Raw genomic sequence first — 16,933 nt, 5'->3', positions numbered from 1 at the left:
AACGCCCGGGTTCTTGAGTAGTTCGACGCGAAACTGGACCATGAGCGACGCAGATGACGTCATATAGAAAGACATCAGTTCAGGCAGCGTCATCCAATCAGCGCGCGAGACGGCGGAAGCGGAGCATGGACTTACTTGACGGACACACCCAGATGACCAATAAGCGGCTTGCTCACATCAGGCGGGGGCGGGGCCGATACGGCCATGTATTAAAGCGTATAAGAGTATCAGAAATATGCCAGTCGCACTTCAGCGGTCTAGAACATCGTCAGCATCTTAATAAGGTTTCTTGCATGCTTTATTAAACCCATCGGATTTCCTGGCCTGTGCTGCTGTGGAGTGAATAATAAGAGATATGACGATCCTGGAGGTGAGCGGTCAGCTGCTGGAGAACACCGTGCAGAAGATGAGTCTGAGCTCCGTGCTGCTCTGCGCTTCTGTGTTCACACTTACACTGGGATACCTGAGCAAACTCCTGTTCAGACAGCAGCAGCAGCACGCTGGAGACACAGTGAGTGCACCTGATCACCTAAAACCCATGACCTGCTCTGTGCATGAAAATCATGTAATGTGCATGCGTGAGTAATTATGCGTGTAGTAAATTTCAGTAAATGTTAATACATACATACATACATACATACATACATACATATATATATATATATATATATATATATATATATATATATATATATATATATATATATATATATATATTCTAATAATACATGCCAGTGTTTCCAGTGATTTCGTAATGTTCTGCGAAGATACAAAACATCAGTTTTATTTTTTTTAAATATTTAAAAATGTTACATGTGACCGTTAATGGAACGTTCCGTTTGATCATTTTGTAAACATTGTTGGAATGTTACTTTTGAATGTTCTCTGAACGTAGTAAAAAAAAAAAAAGGAGTTTCAGCTTTTTAAAGTGTCCAACTAAAGTATTTAAAATAATAATAATAATAATTTCATTAATGATAATGTTTTATGCTAATGTTTTAAGACCAGATAACATTCTATTAATGTTACTGGAAGAACATTCTGTTAGCTGAGTATCTATCTTTCAATCTGTCTGTCATTCTGTGGATCTGTTGACTGTCACTTATAAAGATGATTGTCCTCTGGTTCCCTCAGAAGTATCCTCCTCATATCCCGTCCAGTATTCCTTTCCTCGGGCACGCCGTGGCGTTCGGCAGGAGTCCCATTGAGTTTCTGGAGCAGGCCTACGAGAAGGTGAGAGTGGTTCAGACGCAGGTGTGTAATAACAGCGATCCGAGCTCATGTCAGTGCTGATGTGGTTGTCTCGTAGTACGGGCCTGTGGTCAGCTTCACGATGGTTGGGAAAACCTTCACGTATCTGCTGGGAAGCGACGCGGCCGCACTCATGTTCAACAGCAAGAACGAGGATCTGAACGCGGAGGACGTTTATGCACGTCTCACCACACCAGTGTTCGGAAAGGGAGTCGCGTACGACGTGCCCAATCCTGTAAGATCACACTCTTCTTCTGGAGATGTAACTTCACATGTGGATCACAGTAAAGCGTGGAGGTCATTTGGACCAGGCTCTCGTCTCACATTCAGTGTTGATCTGATCTGTGTCTGTTCACAGTTGTTTCTGGAGCAGAAGAAGATGCTGAAGACGGGGCTGAACATCGCACAGTTCAAGCGACACGTCGAAATAATCGAAGAGGAAACTAAAGACTATTTCAAACGATGGGGAGACCGCGGAGAGAGGAGTAAGGAGACGCATTTATTCTGCATCCGTCAGTTTCTCACCATAAAGAACATCCAAGAAGATTTGGAGAAATGCAGCATTGCATCAGTTTCTTAGCAATGGAAGTGAATGGGTGCCGTCAGAATGAGAGTCTGATAAAAGCATCACAATAATCCACAGCACTCCAGTCCATCAGTGAACATCTGGAGAAGACAAAACCTGAAACACATCCAGCATTAAGATGATTTTAACTCAAACACATTGAGTCTATAATCCATAATAACATGTGAGTTAAAATCATCTTAATGCTGGATGTGTTTCAGGTTTTGTCTTCTCCAGATGTTCACTGATGGACTGGAGTGCTGTGGATTATTGTGATGTTTTTATCAGACTCTCATTCTGACGGCACCCATTCACTTCCATTGCTAAGAAACTAACGCAATGCTGCATTTCTCCAAACCTGATGAAGAAACAAACTCATCCACATCTTGAATGATCTGAGGCTGTGTGCATTTAAAGCACATTTTACATTTCTGGCTAAATCTTGAAAGTATTGTCCCTCCATGTGCGCGGTGTTGTCTCTGGTCAGATCTGTTCGAGGCGTTGTCGGAGCTGATCATCCTGACGGCCAGCCGCTGTCTGCACGGCTGTGAGATCCGCGGGATGCTGGACGAGAGAGTGGCGCAGCTGTACGCAGATCTGGACGGAGGCTTCACTCACGAGGCGTGGCTTCTGCCCGGATGGCTGCCGCTGCCCAGCTTCAGGTACCACAGCATCATCACCCAATCTACAGGAGAACAGGAGCTCGCACCTCACACCAGCTTGTGTTTCTGTGCTTTCTTCTTCAGACGGAGGGATCGCGCTCACTTAGAGATCAAGAAAATCTTTTATAACGTCATCAAGAAGCGAAGAGAAGCCACGGAGAAACACGACGACATCCTGCAAACGCTCATAGACGCCACGTACAAGTGAGTTACCATCACACACACATCTGGATCATCTTCAACTATTGGAACTTTAGTGAAACATTGTTCATTAATAACCTTTAATTTGCAATTAATTAAAATTTCATACTGGGTAAACTTTTTTTATAAAATAAAATTGTTTTTATTATACACACTACACATATGATTTTATTCAAATATATATCTTACATTTTAAATTGTATTAAATTCGTATAATTTATAATATATATTGTATTTTACAGAACACATAAAACAATTTTTTTACATAAATACTTGTATTCATAAAATATGATAATTTTAATTAATGTTTATGGAAAAAAATTATTTTAAAATTTACAATAATTTCCTATAACTGAATATAATTTTCTAATGTTTATGTAATTTTTAAAAAATATTTAGAATAATTTCTTCTAACTGAAATTGATAACATAATTCATATTATATTTTCTTAACCATATAAAATATACAATTATTATTTAGTTTTAATATAAAATTATATTACTCATAAAAATATATTTTATTCTTGCACACATGCACAAGCATGCCTTTATATGATAACTATATGTTTAAATTATATAACTTATTTTAATATTCTAATAATTTATTATAATTAAAAAAATATGTATATAATAATAATATTTTAATTGTTTTGTAACATTACTATAAATGTAATGATATACATTTTAATATAAAAACACAAATTTTTATGTTGTATACATGCACAAACACACTCTGGCTTTTTATTTATTTTAGCTTTTTTTTAAAGACCTGTGAACAAAAGCAAATGATTGCATACTGACATTTCAAGTACCGTATTTTTGGGACTATAAGTCGCATCAGTCCAAAAATACGTCATGATGAGGAAAAAAACATATATAAGTCGCATTTATTTAGAAACAAGAACCAAGAGAAAACATTACAAAAACAGCTCTATGTCTTCAGTGTAGACTACATGAGAACTGAGCAGCATAGAGCGCCCTCTGGCGGCTGGAGACGGTAATGTGAACTCTTGGTTCATGTCAAAGTAATTTTGATAAATAAGTCGCACCTGACTAAAAGTCACAGCACCAGCCAAACTATGAAAAAAAGTGCGACTTCTAGTCTGGAAAATACAGTATGAAGTATATAGTTTTTCCAGTGTGTTGTATCTGTGCTGTGCAGAGACGGCCGTCCTCTGAGTGATGACGAGATCGCTGGGATGCTGATCGGTCTGCTGTTAGCGGGACAGCACACGTCCTCCACCACCAGCGCGTGGATGGGCTTCTTCCTGGCGCGGGACAGAGCACTGCAGGAGCGCTGCTACAGCGAACAGAAACGTGTGTGTGGAGAAGATCTGCCTCCTCTGCACTACGACCAGGTCACTCTTCAGTGCTCTTAGATTCAACAGCAAACCAGCTACTGAAGTCATTCTGTGACTGTCCTCAAGACAAAACTCATTGTTGCTATAATTATGACACCAGAATAATTGTGATTGGTTCTGCACTAATTATGCAGCTTCAAAACTACTGTGCTTCCAAAAAAAAAAAAAAAAAAAAAAAAGAAAAAATTTTTTTAATAACATTAAAAAAAGCAATAATTACAGTTAAGTAGAACTAAAATGAAATCTATTTTTATAAACTAAAAATCATTAACTGAAATAAAATATTATATTTCATTAGCTGCCAAAGAGAACATTGCACATGTTTGTGTTCATTTCATTTAAAGTGCTAAACTAAACTAAGAAATAAACAAATCCAAAAACACAAAATATTAACAAAAGCTATAATAGTATATTAATGATGTTAAAAGATACATTTGAAATTTAAAATGCTTTATTTAAATTCATGATAGGTAAAAATAATCTGAATGTAAGTCGCTTTGGATAAAAGCGTCTGCTAAATGCATAAATTTAATTTTTAATTTAATAAATTACAACTTTTTTTATGTTATAAATATTTAATAAATGTCATTAACCTTTCAGACCACATCTGAACTTTCTTTAATGCATTCATGGCATATGCTTTATCCAAAGCACTTTATATTGCATTTAAGCTTTATAACTGATCAGTTGCATTCCCTGAGAATCGAACCCATGACCTTCCTGTTGCTAGCACCATGTTAAACCAAATAAAAGAACGGAAAGGAGAACTCTGTTGATTCAGAAAGTAGAAACATGCTCTTCAGGTAGCTGCATGTCTGAACGTCACATCACTGCTCGAGACACTAAAGAACTGTTTTGGCGTCTGTCGCAGCTGAAAGACTTGAGTTTGCTGGATCGCTGTCTGAAGGAGACGCTCCGACTGCGACCACCAATAATGACCATGATGAGGATGGCCAAGACGCCTCAGGTACGAAAGAGTCTACAGGAAAGCTGGCTGTTTGATGATATTAAAGCCAAGAGTACTTCGGACCGTGCAGTGTCTCTGTGTTTGCTCAACAGAAGGTGGGTGACTACACCATTCCCCCGGGACACCAGGTGTGTGTGTCTCCCACGGTCAACCACCGTCTGCAGGACACCTGGGCAGAGCGGATGGACTTCAACCCGGAGAGATACCTGCTGGACAACCCCGCCGCCGGAGAGAAGTTCGCTTACATCCCATTCGGAGCAGGTGAGTCTGATCAGAAAGAGCGCGACGTTCACTCATGACCTCGTGACAGGTGGGCGATATAATGGTAAACATTTAGAAATTTGACTGACACAAAATAAAAATCTTTAACCCTTTCTCATATAGAGCTGATCATGAAAACAAGCCCCTCCCACCAGAGATTGATTGACAGTTATGGGGCGCGCATATTCACGTGTATTTGGACATTTACATTTATGCATTTAGCAGATTTTATAATTTTTTACCTAAAGTGTTCCCATGGGAATCGAACCCACAACCTTTTGCACTGCTAACACAATACTCTACCACTGAGCCACAGTATTCGCGTCACGGGGGGGGGGGGGCTTCTGTCAGTTGAGTTCAGACAGCATTGTGATTTCCTACCACCATTTATTTGGATAATTTTCTAAATAGTACTGTTCTCGTGTCATGAAATGTAGTTTTCAAAGTATTTCAGCCGAGAATGTAGTTGTTTTAAACTCAAACTCACTAACGCTTAACATTTCATTTGCGTTTGTTTTGAACACACCACTGATTTGCGCAATAGATGAAGTGCAATTGAGCGTTTCAGGCGTTTTGACACGCAAAACGTGATTCACGCGAGTTGAAAAACTGAACTTTGGCGAAATTTTGCAACTCATTAAACCATCAGGAGCTTGCTCTAGGAGTGATGCATTTATGACGTATCCGAAACAACAATGGAGGACAAACTTAATCGCTGTATGTGCATACATAGACCTGTTTGATACTTCTTCATACTTTTACAGAAACAGGAATTTTAAATTAACTGAATAAAGACCAAAGACTAGCTTTTAGATTTACCCAAATTAATTATATTTTATGTTGAACCACTAAAGAAACAATCAATTGACATCTGTTGCGAAGTTAATTATACACACAAACTCAACTCAAGTAAACAATCTTTCAGAGAGCCGCTGGAAGAGGGGCGGAGTCAGCAGAGCTCATTAACATTTAAAGGAACATGCTACAAAAATTCTACATTGTTTTTGACAGGGTTAAAAGGTGTTTTTTACATTAGCGTTAAGAAATTTGAACCAAGCGGTTACAGACTTTTCATTAAGAACCTAAAGAATCATTTGATGACCATACCTTTTAAATTGTAGGAAATAATGTTATAGGAGGGTTGACACGTCCAGTATTCTTGTCATGATTTTAATGAACATGATTTTATTTCCACCCATAATATAACATAATTTGAATGTTCATTTGTAATATTCTAGAGATCTAGTGTGATTAAAACATTAAGGGACAAATAGCGTCATTGATCATTGATCTCAGCATGTTTTCTCTTGACGTTATGAAAAGCATGAATTAGGTCTTAAAGTGACAGCAGCGTTGCTAATGTTCAGGTTAAAGTTGCTAATATCAATCGAACTACAAAAGTAAAAAACAACCAGAGTTACATTTTGATTCATTCATTTAGAAGAATGCTTTTGTCCAAAGCAACTTAAAGAAAACCGTTTCCTGCTCTTGTTTGTTTTTGTTGGGAGCTTTATACTTGAATTATTTAGTGTTTGCGGTCTAGACTTGTCAGTGTCATCTAAAACTGTGGTATCTTAACCACCATCTTTCCAGACAATAACATTAAATACAGAAGCATTAAATGGCAGCTACACCAAGGTCATGGGTTCAATTCCCAGAGAAAGCAAGATCTATATGCAATGCATCAAGAAACTCTGAATAAAACCATGGAGTAAACATTCCAGTTCTGTCTCCAAATCCAGTCCCAAGCAGGTTGAGGTTATCAAGTCAGCGTGTAGATAACAGTTGTGTATTTCTGCTTTGTTGAACACAAACATGTGGTTTAAAGTCACTGCACTGATGTTTCTGGTCTTCGTGGGTTGATCTCTGGCAGGTCGTCACCGCTGCATTGGAGAAAACTTCGCCTACGTTCAGATTAAAACCATCTGGTCGACTCTGCTGAGAATGTACGACTTCGAGCTGGTCGAAGGACACTTTCCCGCGGTGAACTACACGACTATGATCCACACGCCACACAACCCCATCATCAGATACACTCGGAGGAAGACGCAGACGCAGCAGTGATGGGACGCGCTCCATTAGTGCTCGAGCAGCTCTGAAGTGCCTCTACAGAAGCACCAGTGTTGAGTTCACATGCATCAGCTTCATGGGTCGGATGTGTAATGTGAGATTATTCTGTGCACCTTTCTTATTTAAAAGACTTTTATTGACCCAAAGTGACCTGCAGATTACCAACAAACCCCAATCCAAGAGTCAAAATCATCCTTGCAGCAAAGCATTGAAATACGATAGAACGGTTTGATTTATTTTTATTTAATTTTCCAGAAAACAAATAAGTGTAATGTATGAAAAGTGTTTCACATTAAAATCATGTCATGTAGACACACGCGGCAGACTGATGTTTAATGCTATGTTTTCGTCACTTGATGGATTTTAAAAGTGTTCTGAAGAAAACCATTCGATTCGGTTTCGATTTAGTTAAATATCTTCATTGCCCACCATGCATACAGCTTCACAACAGTCCAGAACACACTTTTTTATTCTTAAGCATGTAATATACATAAGAATTATAATATATAATACATGCACATTTTAGTTCTACGTTTAGAAGTCAGAATAAATATAATTGAATGTACCTGAACATCCTGAAGTCTTAAAGCAGTAGTTATCTCTCAGTTCATCTGAGATCAGGATGAGTTTGTTTCTTCATCAGGTTTGTAGAAATGTAGCACTGCATCAGTGTCTCATCAGTGGATGCTCTGCAGTGAATGGGTGCCGTCAGAATGAGAGTCTGATAAAAACATCTCAATAATCCACAGCACTCCAGTCCATCAGTGAACATCTGGAGAAGACAAAACCTGAAACACATCCAGCATGCCACCAGAACAAAACAACAGTGGCATGTCAGGAATATTAACACTGTTTAAGATCACAAGTAACGTGGATGCAATGTTGTGAGAGTAATGTTTTAAATATAAAGTTTTGAATATAGAAATATTACATGATACTGTAAAAAGGAAACCTGTGTCATCAATTATCGACTAACTGTTTTCTTTCATAAAAGCAAACCTGTTGCATTAAAGTAATATCACATTTATAATCATTAGAAAGCTGTCACTCATCTCAGAAGGCGTCTGAAAGGGAAACTCCTACAAATGCACGTGTATTAAGATCAGCTGCAGAATAACTGTTTCACTGTATGTCTTTAGTAAAAGCTGACAGGAGTCTAAACCCTGAAGAGAACAAACATAAACACACTTTCTCCTTGATTTCTGATTATGACTGATTAACAGAGCAATCGAATTCAGCACTAGAACTAATTAAACAGTTGTTTATCGTAAATAACATCTCGGATAGTTATAAGGGGTTTTCAGATTTGTTGATATGCAACAGCAATCAATTTTCAGACATGTCTTCAGTAAATCAAACATCTGTTATTCAAATATTGTGATTATAAAGACCACTACATTATGTTCCATTTAATTATTTAAAGTGTACCCAAGGGAGTATACATCTTACACGATATAAATTATGTTACATAATCTTTCTCATTTAACTGCGGAATACATATCTGTTTAATATACATATACGAATAAAGACAGTACTTTAAATATGTCTTCAAACTAAGTTTACATGCGCCTATCATCTCTTCTAACATTAACTATTTCATCTCCCCAAGTGGGGATGCACCGGTCCCGGAAGTACTGCAATACCGGGTCAATGCGCGGAGTGGACGGAGCAAGCCCCTATTCCATCTCCAGTATCCAAAAATCAATTTAATATATGGTCCCCGGATAGGGGACGTATCAGATATTAAACTGATAAGAACAGATACTACACTTGATCTTAGCCAAAAGGCCGAGAAGCGATACCCACAACCTCTCAGCGCTGAGGAACTGATTCGACGCGCTACACATTTGAAAGACGGTGAGACGCGAACTAGCGTCCAATAAACACTTCAGACTACAAACACAAACACAAACACAAACACTCGGACACTCACAAGAAACACTTACACACTCAAAACTCTCACGAGGAGCTGAAAACCTCCTCAAGACACGCGGAGTCTGCTATTTCCGGTACGCTGCGTTTCCATCGTCCAATCAAACACGAAGACGGAGTTAGTCGACCATAAAACGATATAAACTTTCTTAATAGTCAGTAATCATAAAATAAAGACACCGAATTCTTTTCTACTGGAGTTTAGACAGCAGATAGATAAAATAACAATGAAAAAATAAGCTTTTCATTCGCTTGAAGCGCCTCGTGTGGTTAAATGCGGTACTGCACGATCACCTTCACTGAGTAGGTATCTCCAATAGAACCATAAAACAAACTACATACCATCCATCTACAAACCTACAGGTAAATATTAAAACTGTGAACATATAAAATATCTCAGTCGTCTGCAAAATAACTAAACAAACAAAAACTTTAACTACCCCTGCGATCCAAAAATGGCGGAGAGTTCCAAAATAAAACACACCTGAAATTAATCATCAGCATTAGTAATACGCAATTAAATGTTTTTCATGTGAGATACAATAAAAAATAAATTCATAAACAATATTACCATACATAAGTAAGTACCTGTTAAAACATACACAACTACCGTTACACCTCATATGTATTTCAAATAATAGAAACAGTAATGTTAATTTAAAGAAACGCTAATATTCCTATCTGTGTTTTATAAGATCACAGGCATTTTGTATTTAGGGGCAATAAATCGAGGCTTTAAAGCACGAGTCGAATTAAATTTAAATATGAAAATACTTACAGGATTGATAGAATCAAACTCACAACATTGCGTGAATCCCGCGCGTTCACGTCTCAACGTTTAGGCTCATGAATATTAATTAGGTGAACGTGACCTATACTCGGAATTAGTGCAGAAAAAATGTAAATACTGAGAAAAAAATCTTTAAAGTTGTCCAAATTAATTCTTAGCAAAGCTTAATACTAATCAAAAATTAAGGTTTTATATATTTAAGGTAGAAAATTGACGAAATATCTTCATGGAACATTATATTTAATATCCTAATGATAATAAACATGTATATGAATGTTTCATTTCAGCTATAAGCTGTCAGACTCTGTCATTTTGTTTATTTATTTTTTTACCACACTTTTCCTGTAGCTACTAAAACTAGCTTTATTATGTAGAAACCATTATTTACCAGAATAAAATACAGGTGCAAATATAGATCCTAGATGTGTAATCTACCAAACTTTCTTCTTCTCTGAGGCTATAATAATTTGAACAGGTCGTGTATTCTTCTAGTTGTATAATAATTAATCTGTAAATATACTCAATATATTGGCTTTTAAACACTCACCTGTAAATTCCACCAGTGCGTCCCGATTAAGTTGAAATAATTCCCCAGCTGCAGTGTAACTACCTCCCTGCACGTGCCACTCATGATGTCCTTTAGATATTAAAATATTTAAATAATCGATTCAGTCAAACGGAATATGATATTTCTCATGATGTGTTTGGAAAACACACGGCGACCGCTACCCAGCTACATACTAACTTCCGCGTGTGCGTGGACGCCCCCTCTGGCAATCCCGCACTCTGATTGGCTGCTGCAGCGCACCTAGCGTTGTGATTGGCTGAGGGAGCTGTCGCTCAGCGGAGGAGTAGTTCGTTTCACCGCCCCTGATTCGCGCACACGTGCAGCGCTAGTAAACAAGTTTCATGTTATGAAAAGTAAATAAATGCATTTCCTGTAATAAAAAAAATCGTTTATAAGCTAGTTTCGTTTCCTTTCAGAGGAACAACAAACACGCTAATTCAGATACGAAAGCGTGCTCCGCTCCAGGTTCTGTACAGTCAGAATTAATCATTATTATTTTTAGTCCAGTAAACGGTGAATTTGCAACTTTTATCAGCTGACGTCTAAAATGTAATCACTTTTATTTTTTATTTTCTAACATGCTTAAAGCAGTTTTTAAAAAAGTTTTAAAAAAGGCCATCAAAATGCGCTTAACTTGAAATCCTCTGGTCTAGGCGTCGACGAGAGTCACGTGACATCGAGACAGAAATGATTTACCTGCGGACTGTCACACCTGTGCGTGTCTGATCGAGTCTGACACGTCCGAGCTCTTATAATACTCGATATACGTTTATTTAATCTTCTCGATGGAGTCTCAGGTAAGAAACAACGGCGTTTTTTTCTCTTTCTCAAACGTCAAGGCAGTTGTTGGTGGTGAAATATTAAACTTTAATGTGAAATCTCTCACGTTATACAAAAGGTCGTGTTTTAAATATCACATTAGTGCCGTTTGTAAGAGCAGTGTGTGATTGTATTAGCTCTTAATGAAGGCTTTGGCTGTAATTGTGAGTAGTTTCTATTAGGATGTTGTGTTTCTGTGCGCTCAGGTGAAACCGGTTGAACTGCATTATTCTTTACACTCAGCTGTTCACTGTCTGATCCACTTAATGTGTACACTAATGAATCAGAGGAACACTGTGTGTGTGTGTGTGTGTGTGTGTGTGTTAAATGCTGACTAATGCATGAGGAATCTCTTCACTGATAAACCCTGATCCACCAGCTCTACTTGAACTGTGTTGATTTATTAATACAGAAAACAGTGGATATTTTGCATACAGATGCTTTTTTACGCATGTTGTTTTATACAATGTTAGAAATATTTAGATTTTATAATAATCTATAATTTTACACAACATATATATCCATTCAAAAGTTTAAGACTTGTAGTTTGTTTGAAGTCTCTTCTGTTCATCAAGGCTGCATTTATATTGATCCAGAAATCCAGCAAAACCGTAATATTGTGAAATATAATCGCAATTTAAACAGCTGTGTTCTGTGTGAATCTGTGTTAAAGTTTAATTTATTTCTGTGATGTGCAGCTGTATTTTCAGCATTAAATGAATATACTCCAGTCTTCAGTGTCACATGATCTTCAGAACATTGTGTTATACTTTTTTCAGGAATTCTTTGATAAATAAAGTTTAAAAAGGAACAGCATTTATTTAAAATAAAACATATATTTATCAATATCAATTTATCAAGTGAAGTTTTTATCTTTTTATCAATTTTACACATCCTTGGCTGAATAAAGGCCAAAACTGTCAGTTCAGGAGTTCAAAGCGGGATCGCGAATCATTTGAGTCAGTTTGGGGTTCACGAATCATATCTCTATATGGATAGGCATTTTTAACTAATTTAGTAGCTAGTTCTATATTACGTTTTTCCACCGTGTTATGTGTGATATGTGAACTCGCATTTTTGTTTTAAAAGATGTGCCTTTTAACAGTAATCAAATTATATTCAAAAAACTAAACAAATCGTGCCTAAAAAGTGCACACATCTAGGCTAATGTAAAGTTACATGATGAAGTCAACAAGTGCTCGTGTGCATTTGAGTGCGTTCTTTCACTGCATTATTCTGTGTATTCAAATGATTTATGAAAGCATGTGAATGATCACAAAATTCAAGATGGGGTTAGAAATGTATAATATTTATATCATTTTATGTAGTAAATCAATATCACACGAAGAGTGCCATTTCAGTTTTTCTCTAAAAATCAGCATGATTAAAATGTGATATTAAGTTACTACAAACAATAATTAAAATTACAATACAAATGTTGCAGGATAATGTAATATATGATGATAATAGCCTAAAGAACCTTTGTGCCAAAAAAGGTTCTTTCTTATCATTATAGACCTTTTTAGATAAAAAGATTCTTTGGAGTTGAGTAAGAACCCTATGGCTCTATACTGAACCCCAATGAACCCTTTTTCTTAAGAGTGTAGTTTATGCATATTGTTAGAAAAATTGTTCTATTTTGAATAAATGCTGTTTCTTTTTAACTTTATTCCTCAGAAAGGATTTAAGTAAGCAACCGGGAATTGTTAGTTAAAGGATTAATCTGCAATAATCTGTGCACTTTGAGAAGATGTTGATTTACCGAATCCGTTTCTGTCTGTGTTCAGGACTCTGTTAGCAGAGATCTTCATATTCATCCTGAACTCAAAGGGTCTGACTGGAGTTAGATTGAGCACCAAACCACAGAGATGATCACCAGATCGACAGTCCAGCCCAGAAATCAGACTGATCTGAACATGCTGAAGCATAGCAGACGAGCTCAGACCTCCCAGAGCCCAGCGAGCTCCACAGCTTTGATGGAGATCAGCCGGAGAGCGACCGGACGGAGACGCAGGAGAAGCCACGGGACATCAGTGACGGCTCGCTCGCTGATGACGAGGACGATGGAGAACAGCTCCAGGACGCCTGGTGTCCAGAGAAAGCCGCGCAGGCGTTCACACCGAACGTGATGATCGTGCAGCCGACGGGACACGAGGACGTCCAGAAGCACATCGAGATGGAGAAGATTCCTCTGTATGTGCACAGCTTCCACACGAACCCTCCTGAACACTTCCACCCGCCGTGGATCGATGACATAGACAAACCCCAAAGTAAACACCTTTAATAATCACTACGGTTTGTTTTCAAAGCATGTGTGTCCCTGGAGCACAGTTACATTTTAGTACCTTTTTTGTGTTTTTATAATTTTTATTAGCTTTTAAAAAAAAATGTCTTTTGTAGTTTATTAATATATTGTTTATATTGTAATAAATTGTTGTTAATATATTGCTTTTATTATTATTTTAGTTTATTCACATCAAGTTAAACAAACAAAAATGAAGCAAATAAGCTGAAAATGCATATGTTTTAAGTTGCTTTAATATTTTCTTATCCTTCAGTTAAAGTTAGCATTATATTTTAGTTTTACTTATTTTATTAAATATTTTGAATGTTTTTTTTTTAGTATATTTATATTTCCTGTTTTGTTGTCATTTTTTTAATAAGATTTTTTTTAATAAGACTTTTTATTAGTTTCAATTTAAGTTATTTTAGTAAGTTAAACTAAATAACAATGAGAAATGTTGTGTTAGCAACTAAAATAAATTGTTTATTCACGTTATTCCAGTTAACATTTATCTTACGTAACATATATTTTTTGATATTTAAATTTTAACTTGTATTTCAAGTTACAATATAAAATATCTAAACTTTTTTGTTAAATAGTTACTTAAAATACATGTTAAATTCAAATGGAGTCGTTATGTTTATTTCGAGTAACTTTTTTATATGATACAATAATAACCTGGGTCAAGCAGAGTGCATTGCATTGTGGGATACAGTATCAAAAGTTTATTGACATGTTGTTGATCACAGATCTGTGTCTCTCTCTCTCAGACAGTTGTGTGGACGCTATGCGATTGTGTGTTTGTGTAACGGCTGCCGCGGTGTTTTTCCCGTTACTAACATGGGGAGGATACAAGCTCCTCCCCTTTGATGCCCCTCCCCTCGACAGCTCCGCCCTCAGACTGATCTACACACTGCGCTGTGCATTCTTTGCCATCATTCCCATCGTGCTGGGTGAGCAAATATGCATATATTTATATATATATATAAATTATAGACACACAAAAGAGTTGTACTGCACAATATGTTTGTGGAAACCGTGATGCATTTGATTTTCAGGAGTGCTGGTTCAGGGTGTGTCTCGTGTGAGGTTCGGGACGCTGAAGCCTCTGTTTGACGGGACGTGGGAGAATCGTGAGGTGGTTGTTCACCATCATTTCGTGCGAGACTCGCTGCACCTGTACCTGCTCTACTTCCTGCAGCTCGCGGTCATGGCAACGTACACCCAACAGGAAATGCTCAAACTGGTGCCGCTCCTCACCATCATCTTCGTCCTCGGCAGGTGCGTGTTGGGAGCTACTTTTAAGACACTTATATGTGACCCTGGAGCACAAAACCAGTCATGAGGGCCAATCTCTCGAAATTGAGATCTATACATTATCTGAAAACTGAATAAATGATCTCTCCAGTGATGTGTGGTTTGTGAGGAAGACAATATTTGGAGGAGATGCAACTATTTGAAAATCTGAGGGAGCAAAAAAATCTAAATATTGAGAAAATCATCTTTAAAGTTGTCCAAATTAATTCTTAGCAATGCATGTTACTAATCAAAAATTAAGTTTTGATATATTTACCGTAGGACATTTACTAAATATGTTCATGGAACATGATCTGATTTTTGGCATAAAATAAAAATGTATAATGTTGACCCATACAATGTATTTTTGGCCATTTCTACAAATATACCCCAAGACTTCAGACTGCTTCTGTGCTCCAGGGACACTGATGTAACATTTACATTAATCACAACACTCCAAAATTGTTACCAATATTTATGTTACAATGTTTAAACATTTTCTTTGAAAATGTTACTTTTAAAACTTAATGTAATATTTACACTACTACAGTACGCTAAAATGACTAAATATGTTACACTGGGGAATTGAAGATATTTTCAACTGTATTAATAAATAAATTCAATAAATAAAAGTTACATGTTTCATTCTTGGAAAAAAGTTAGTTTATATTTATTGCAATACTCTAAAATTACATTGTGTTGCATTTTTGGGGAAGGGAGAGCTTTTCACTTATATTTTCATGTAAATAAATCTTATACACAATGTTACGTTTATTGTGTAAATGTTTCTTCTAAGACTTAATGTAACATTTACATTATTGCAATGATCTAAAAATGTGCTTCTTAGAAAAATGATACTTTTAAGTTGGAAAGTGTTACTTCTAAGACTTTTAAATGTAGCACTTGCATTATTAAAATTCTCTAAAGTTACGTCACTGTTACATTGAGGCAGAGATTTTCAACTATTAAAAATAAATTCAATATTATCCATTACAAGGGAGAGATTTTGAACTGTGTTTGCAAGTAAATTCAATGAATGGAAATGTTACGTGTTTCCTACTTGGAAAAATGTTACTTATGACTTTTAAATGTAGCATTTACATGATTAAAATACCAAGTAAATAAATGTAATATGTTTTTATTTGGAAATAGAGATCTGGATATTATGCTGGGTATTCAGAAAGTAACGCGTTAAGTACTTGTTGATTCCAAAAAGTAGACCTTTTTTTTTTCTTCTTTTCAGTTTACACAATTTCTGAATGTATGTGTGTGTGTGTGTGTTTTATTCTCAGGTTGATCTACTGGGTGTGTGTTGTGTTCGGCAGCAGTGTACGAGCGTTTGGATTCGCTCTCTCCTTCCTGCCTCTGCTTGTTCTGCTGGGCGCAAACCTTTATTTCATTGGCTCAGTGAGCGGACAGGAGGCGGTGTTTCATTTGGCCCCGCCCCCAACAGCTCCGCCCCCTAAACAGAGGTGGTGGGGCTGAAAACCACTTCTGAATAAAAAGTGAGTGCTTTACCGCAGACTTCACATCCATCCATCCAGAAGATCAAAACATAAAGACTGAATGAAAGACTCCGCTCGCACTGAAAGGAAGAGAGGATGAATGAGACGAAACTCAATGTGTGTCATGAGACAAAACCAGTTTGACTGCTGCAAACGCTCCCGATTCAGCCTTTCAGGAAATCTGACCTGAGTAGTGACTCACTATGACTTCACACACTGATATATATACAACACACACACACGCGCGCATCTGAAATCAGAAGGAAACAAAAATCTGACTTGAAGAAAATGAAGCTTGTTTGAAGGATCATTATAATGTCTTGTTTTATTTCATGATAATTAAACATTCACATCCTAAATTCTCACTATTGCTCAAAAAATTTATTATCTTCACTGTATTGT

At 36.9% G+C, this 16,933-nt stretch overlaps 2 protein-coding genes and 1 non-coding gene across 3 annotated transcripts; 2 read left to right on the top strand and 1 right to left on the bottom strand.

Annotated features, from left to right (window-relative positions):
* The first annotated feature begins 211 nt into the window (after window positions 1-211).
* On the top strand, window positions 212-7,660 carry LOC113062450 (lanosterol 14-alpha demethylase). The gene is made up of 10 exons (XM_026232302.1): window positions 212-511; window positions 1,135-1,233; window positions 1,310-1,486; window positions 1,610-1,736; window positions 2,304-2,478; window positions 2,563-2,682; window positions 3,841-4,036; window positions 4,911-5,006; window positions 5,099-5,267; window positions 7,141-7,660. Exons 1-10 carry the CDS (start codon window positions 356-358, stop codon window positions 7,329-7,331), a joined length of 1,506 nt encoding a protein of 501 aa, XP_026088087.1. The 5' UTR covers window positions 212-355; the 3' UTR covers window positions 7,332-7,660.
* Window positions 7,661-8,946: 1,286 nt separating this feature from the next.
* Window positions 8,947-9,137, bottom strand: LOC113062656 (U2 spliceosomal RNA). Its single transcript, XR_003278567.1, has one exon. It is a non-coding gene; the product is annotated as a U2 spliceosomal RNA (small nuclear RNA).
* Window positions 9,138-13,382: 4,245 nt separating this feature from the next.
* Window positions 13,383-16,747, top strand: LOC113061948 (transmembrane protein 79-like; the record flags this gene model as incomplete). The annotated part of the gene is made up of 4 exons (XM_026231457.1): window positions 13,383-13,716; window positions 14,501-14,683; window positions 14,789-15,011; window positions 16,319-16,747. Coding segments are annotated over 4 exons (933 nt in total), but the record flags the coding sequence as incomplete, so codon positions are not given.
* Window positions 16,748-16,933: the final 186 nt, after the last annotated feature.

Source organism: Carassius auratus, chromosome 44, assembly GCF_003368295.1.
Source record: "Carassius auratus strain Wakin chromosome 44, ASM336829v1, whole genome shotgun sequence".
In the NCBI taxonomy this organism is placed as follows: Eukaryota; Metazoa; Chordata; class Actinopteri; order Cypriniformes; family Cyprinidae; genus Carassius; species Carassius auratus.
The sequence above is the reverse complement of the archived record's forward strand: the minus strand, read 5'-3'. Positions and strand labels throughout refer to the sequence as shown.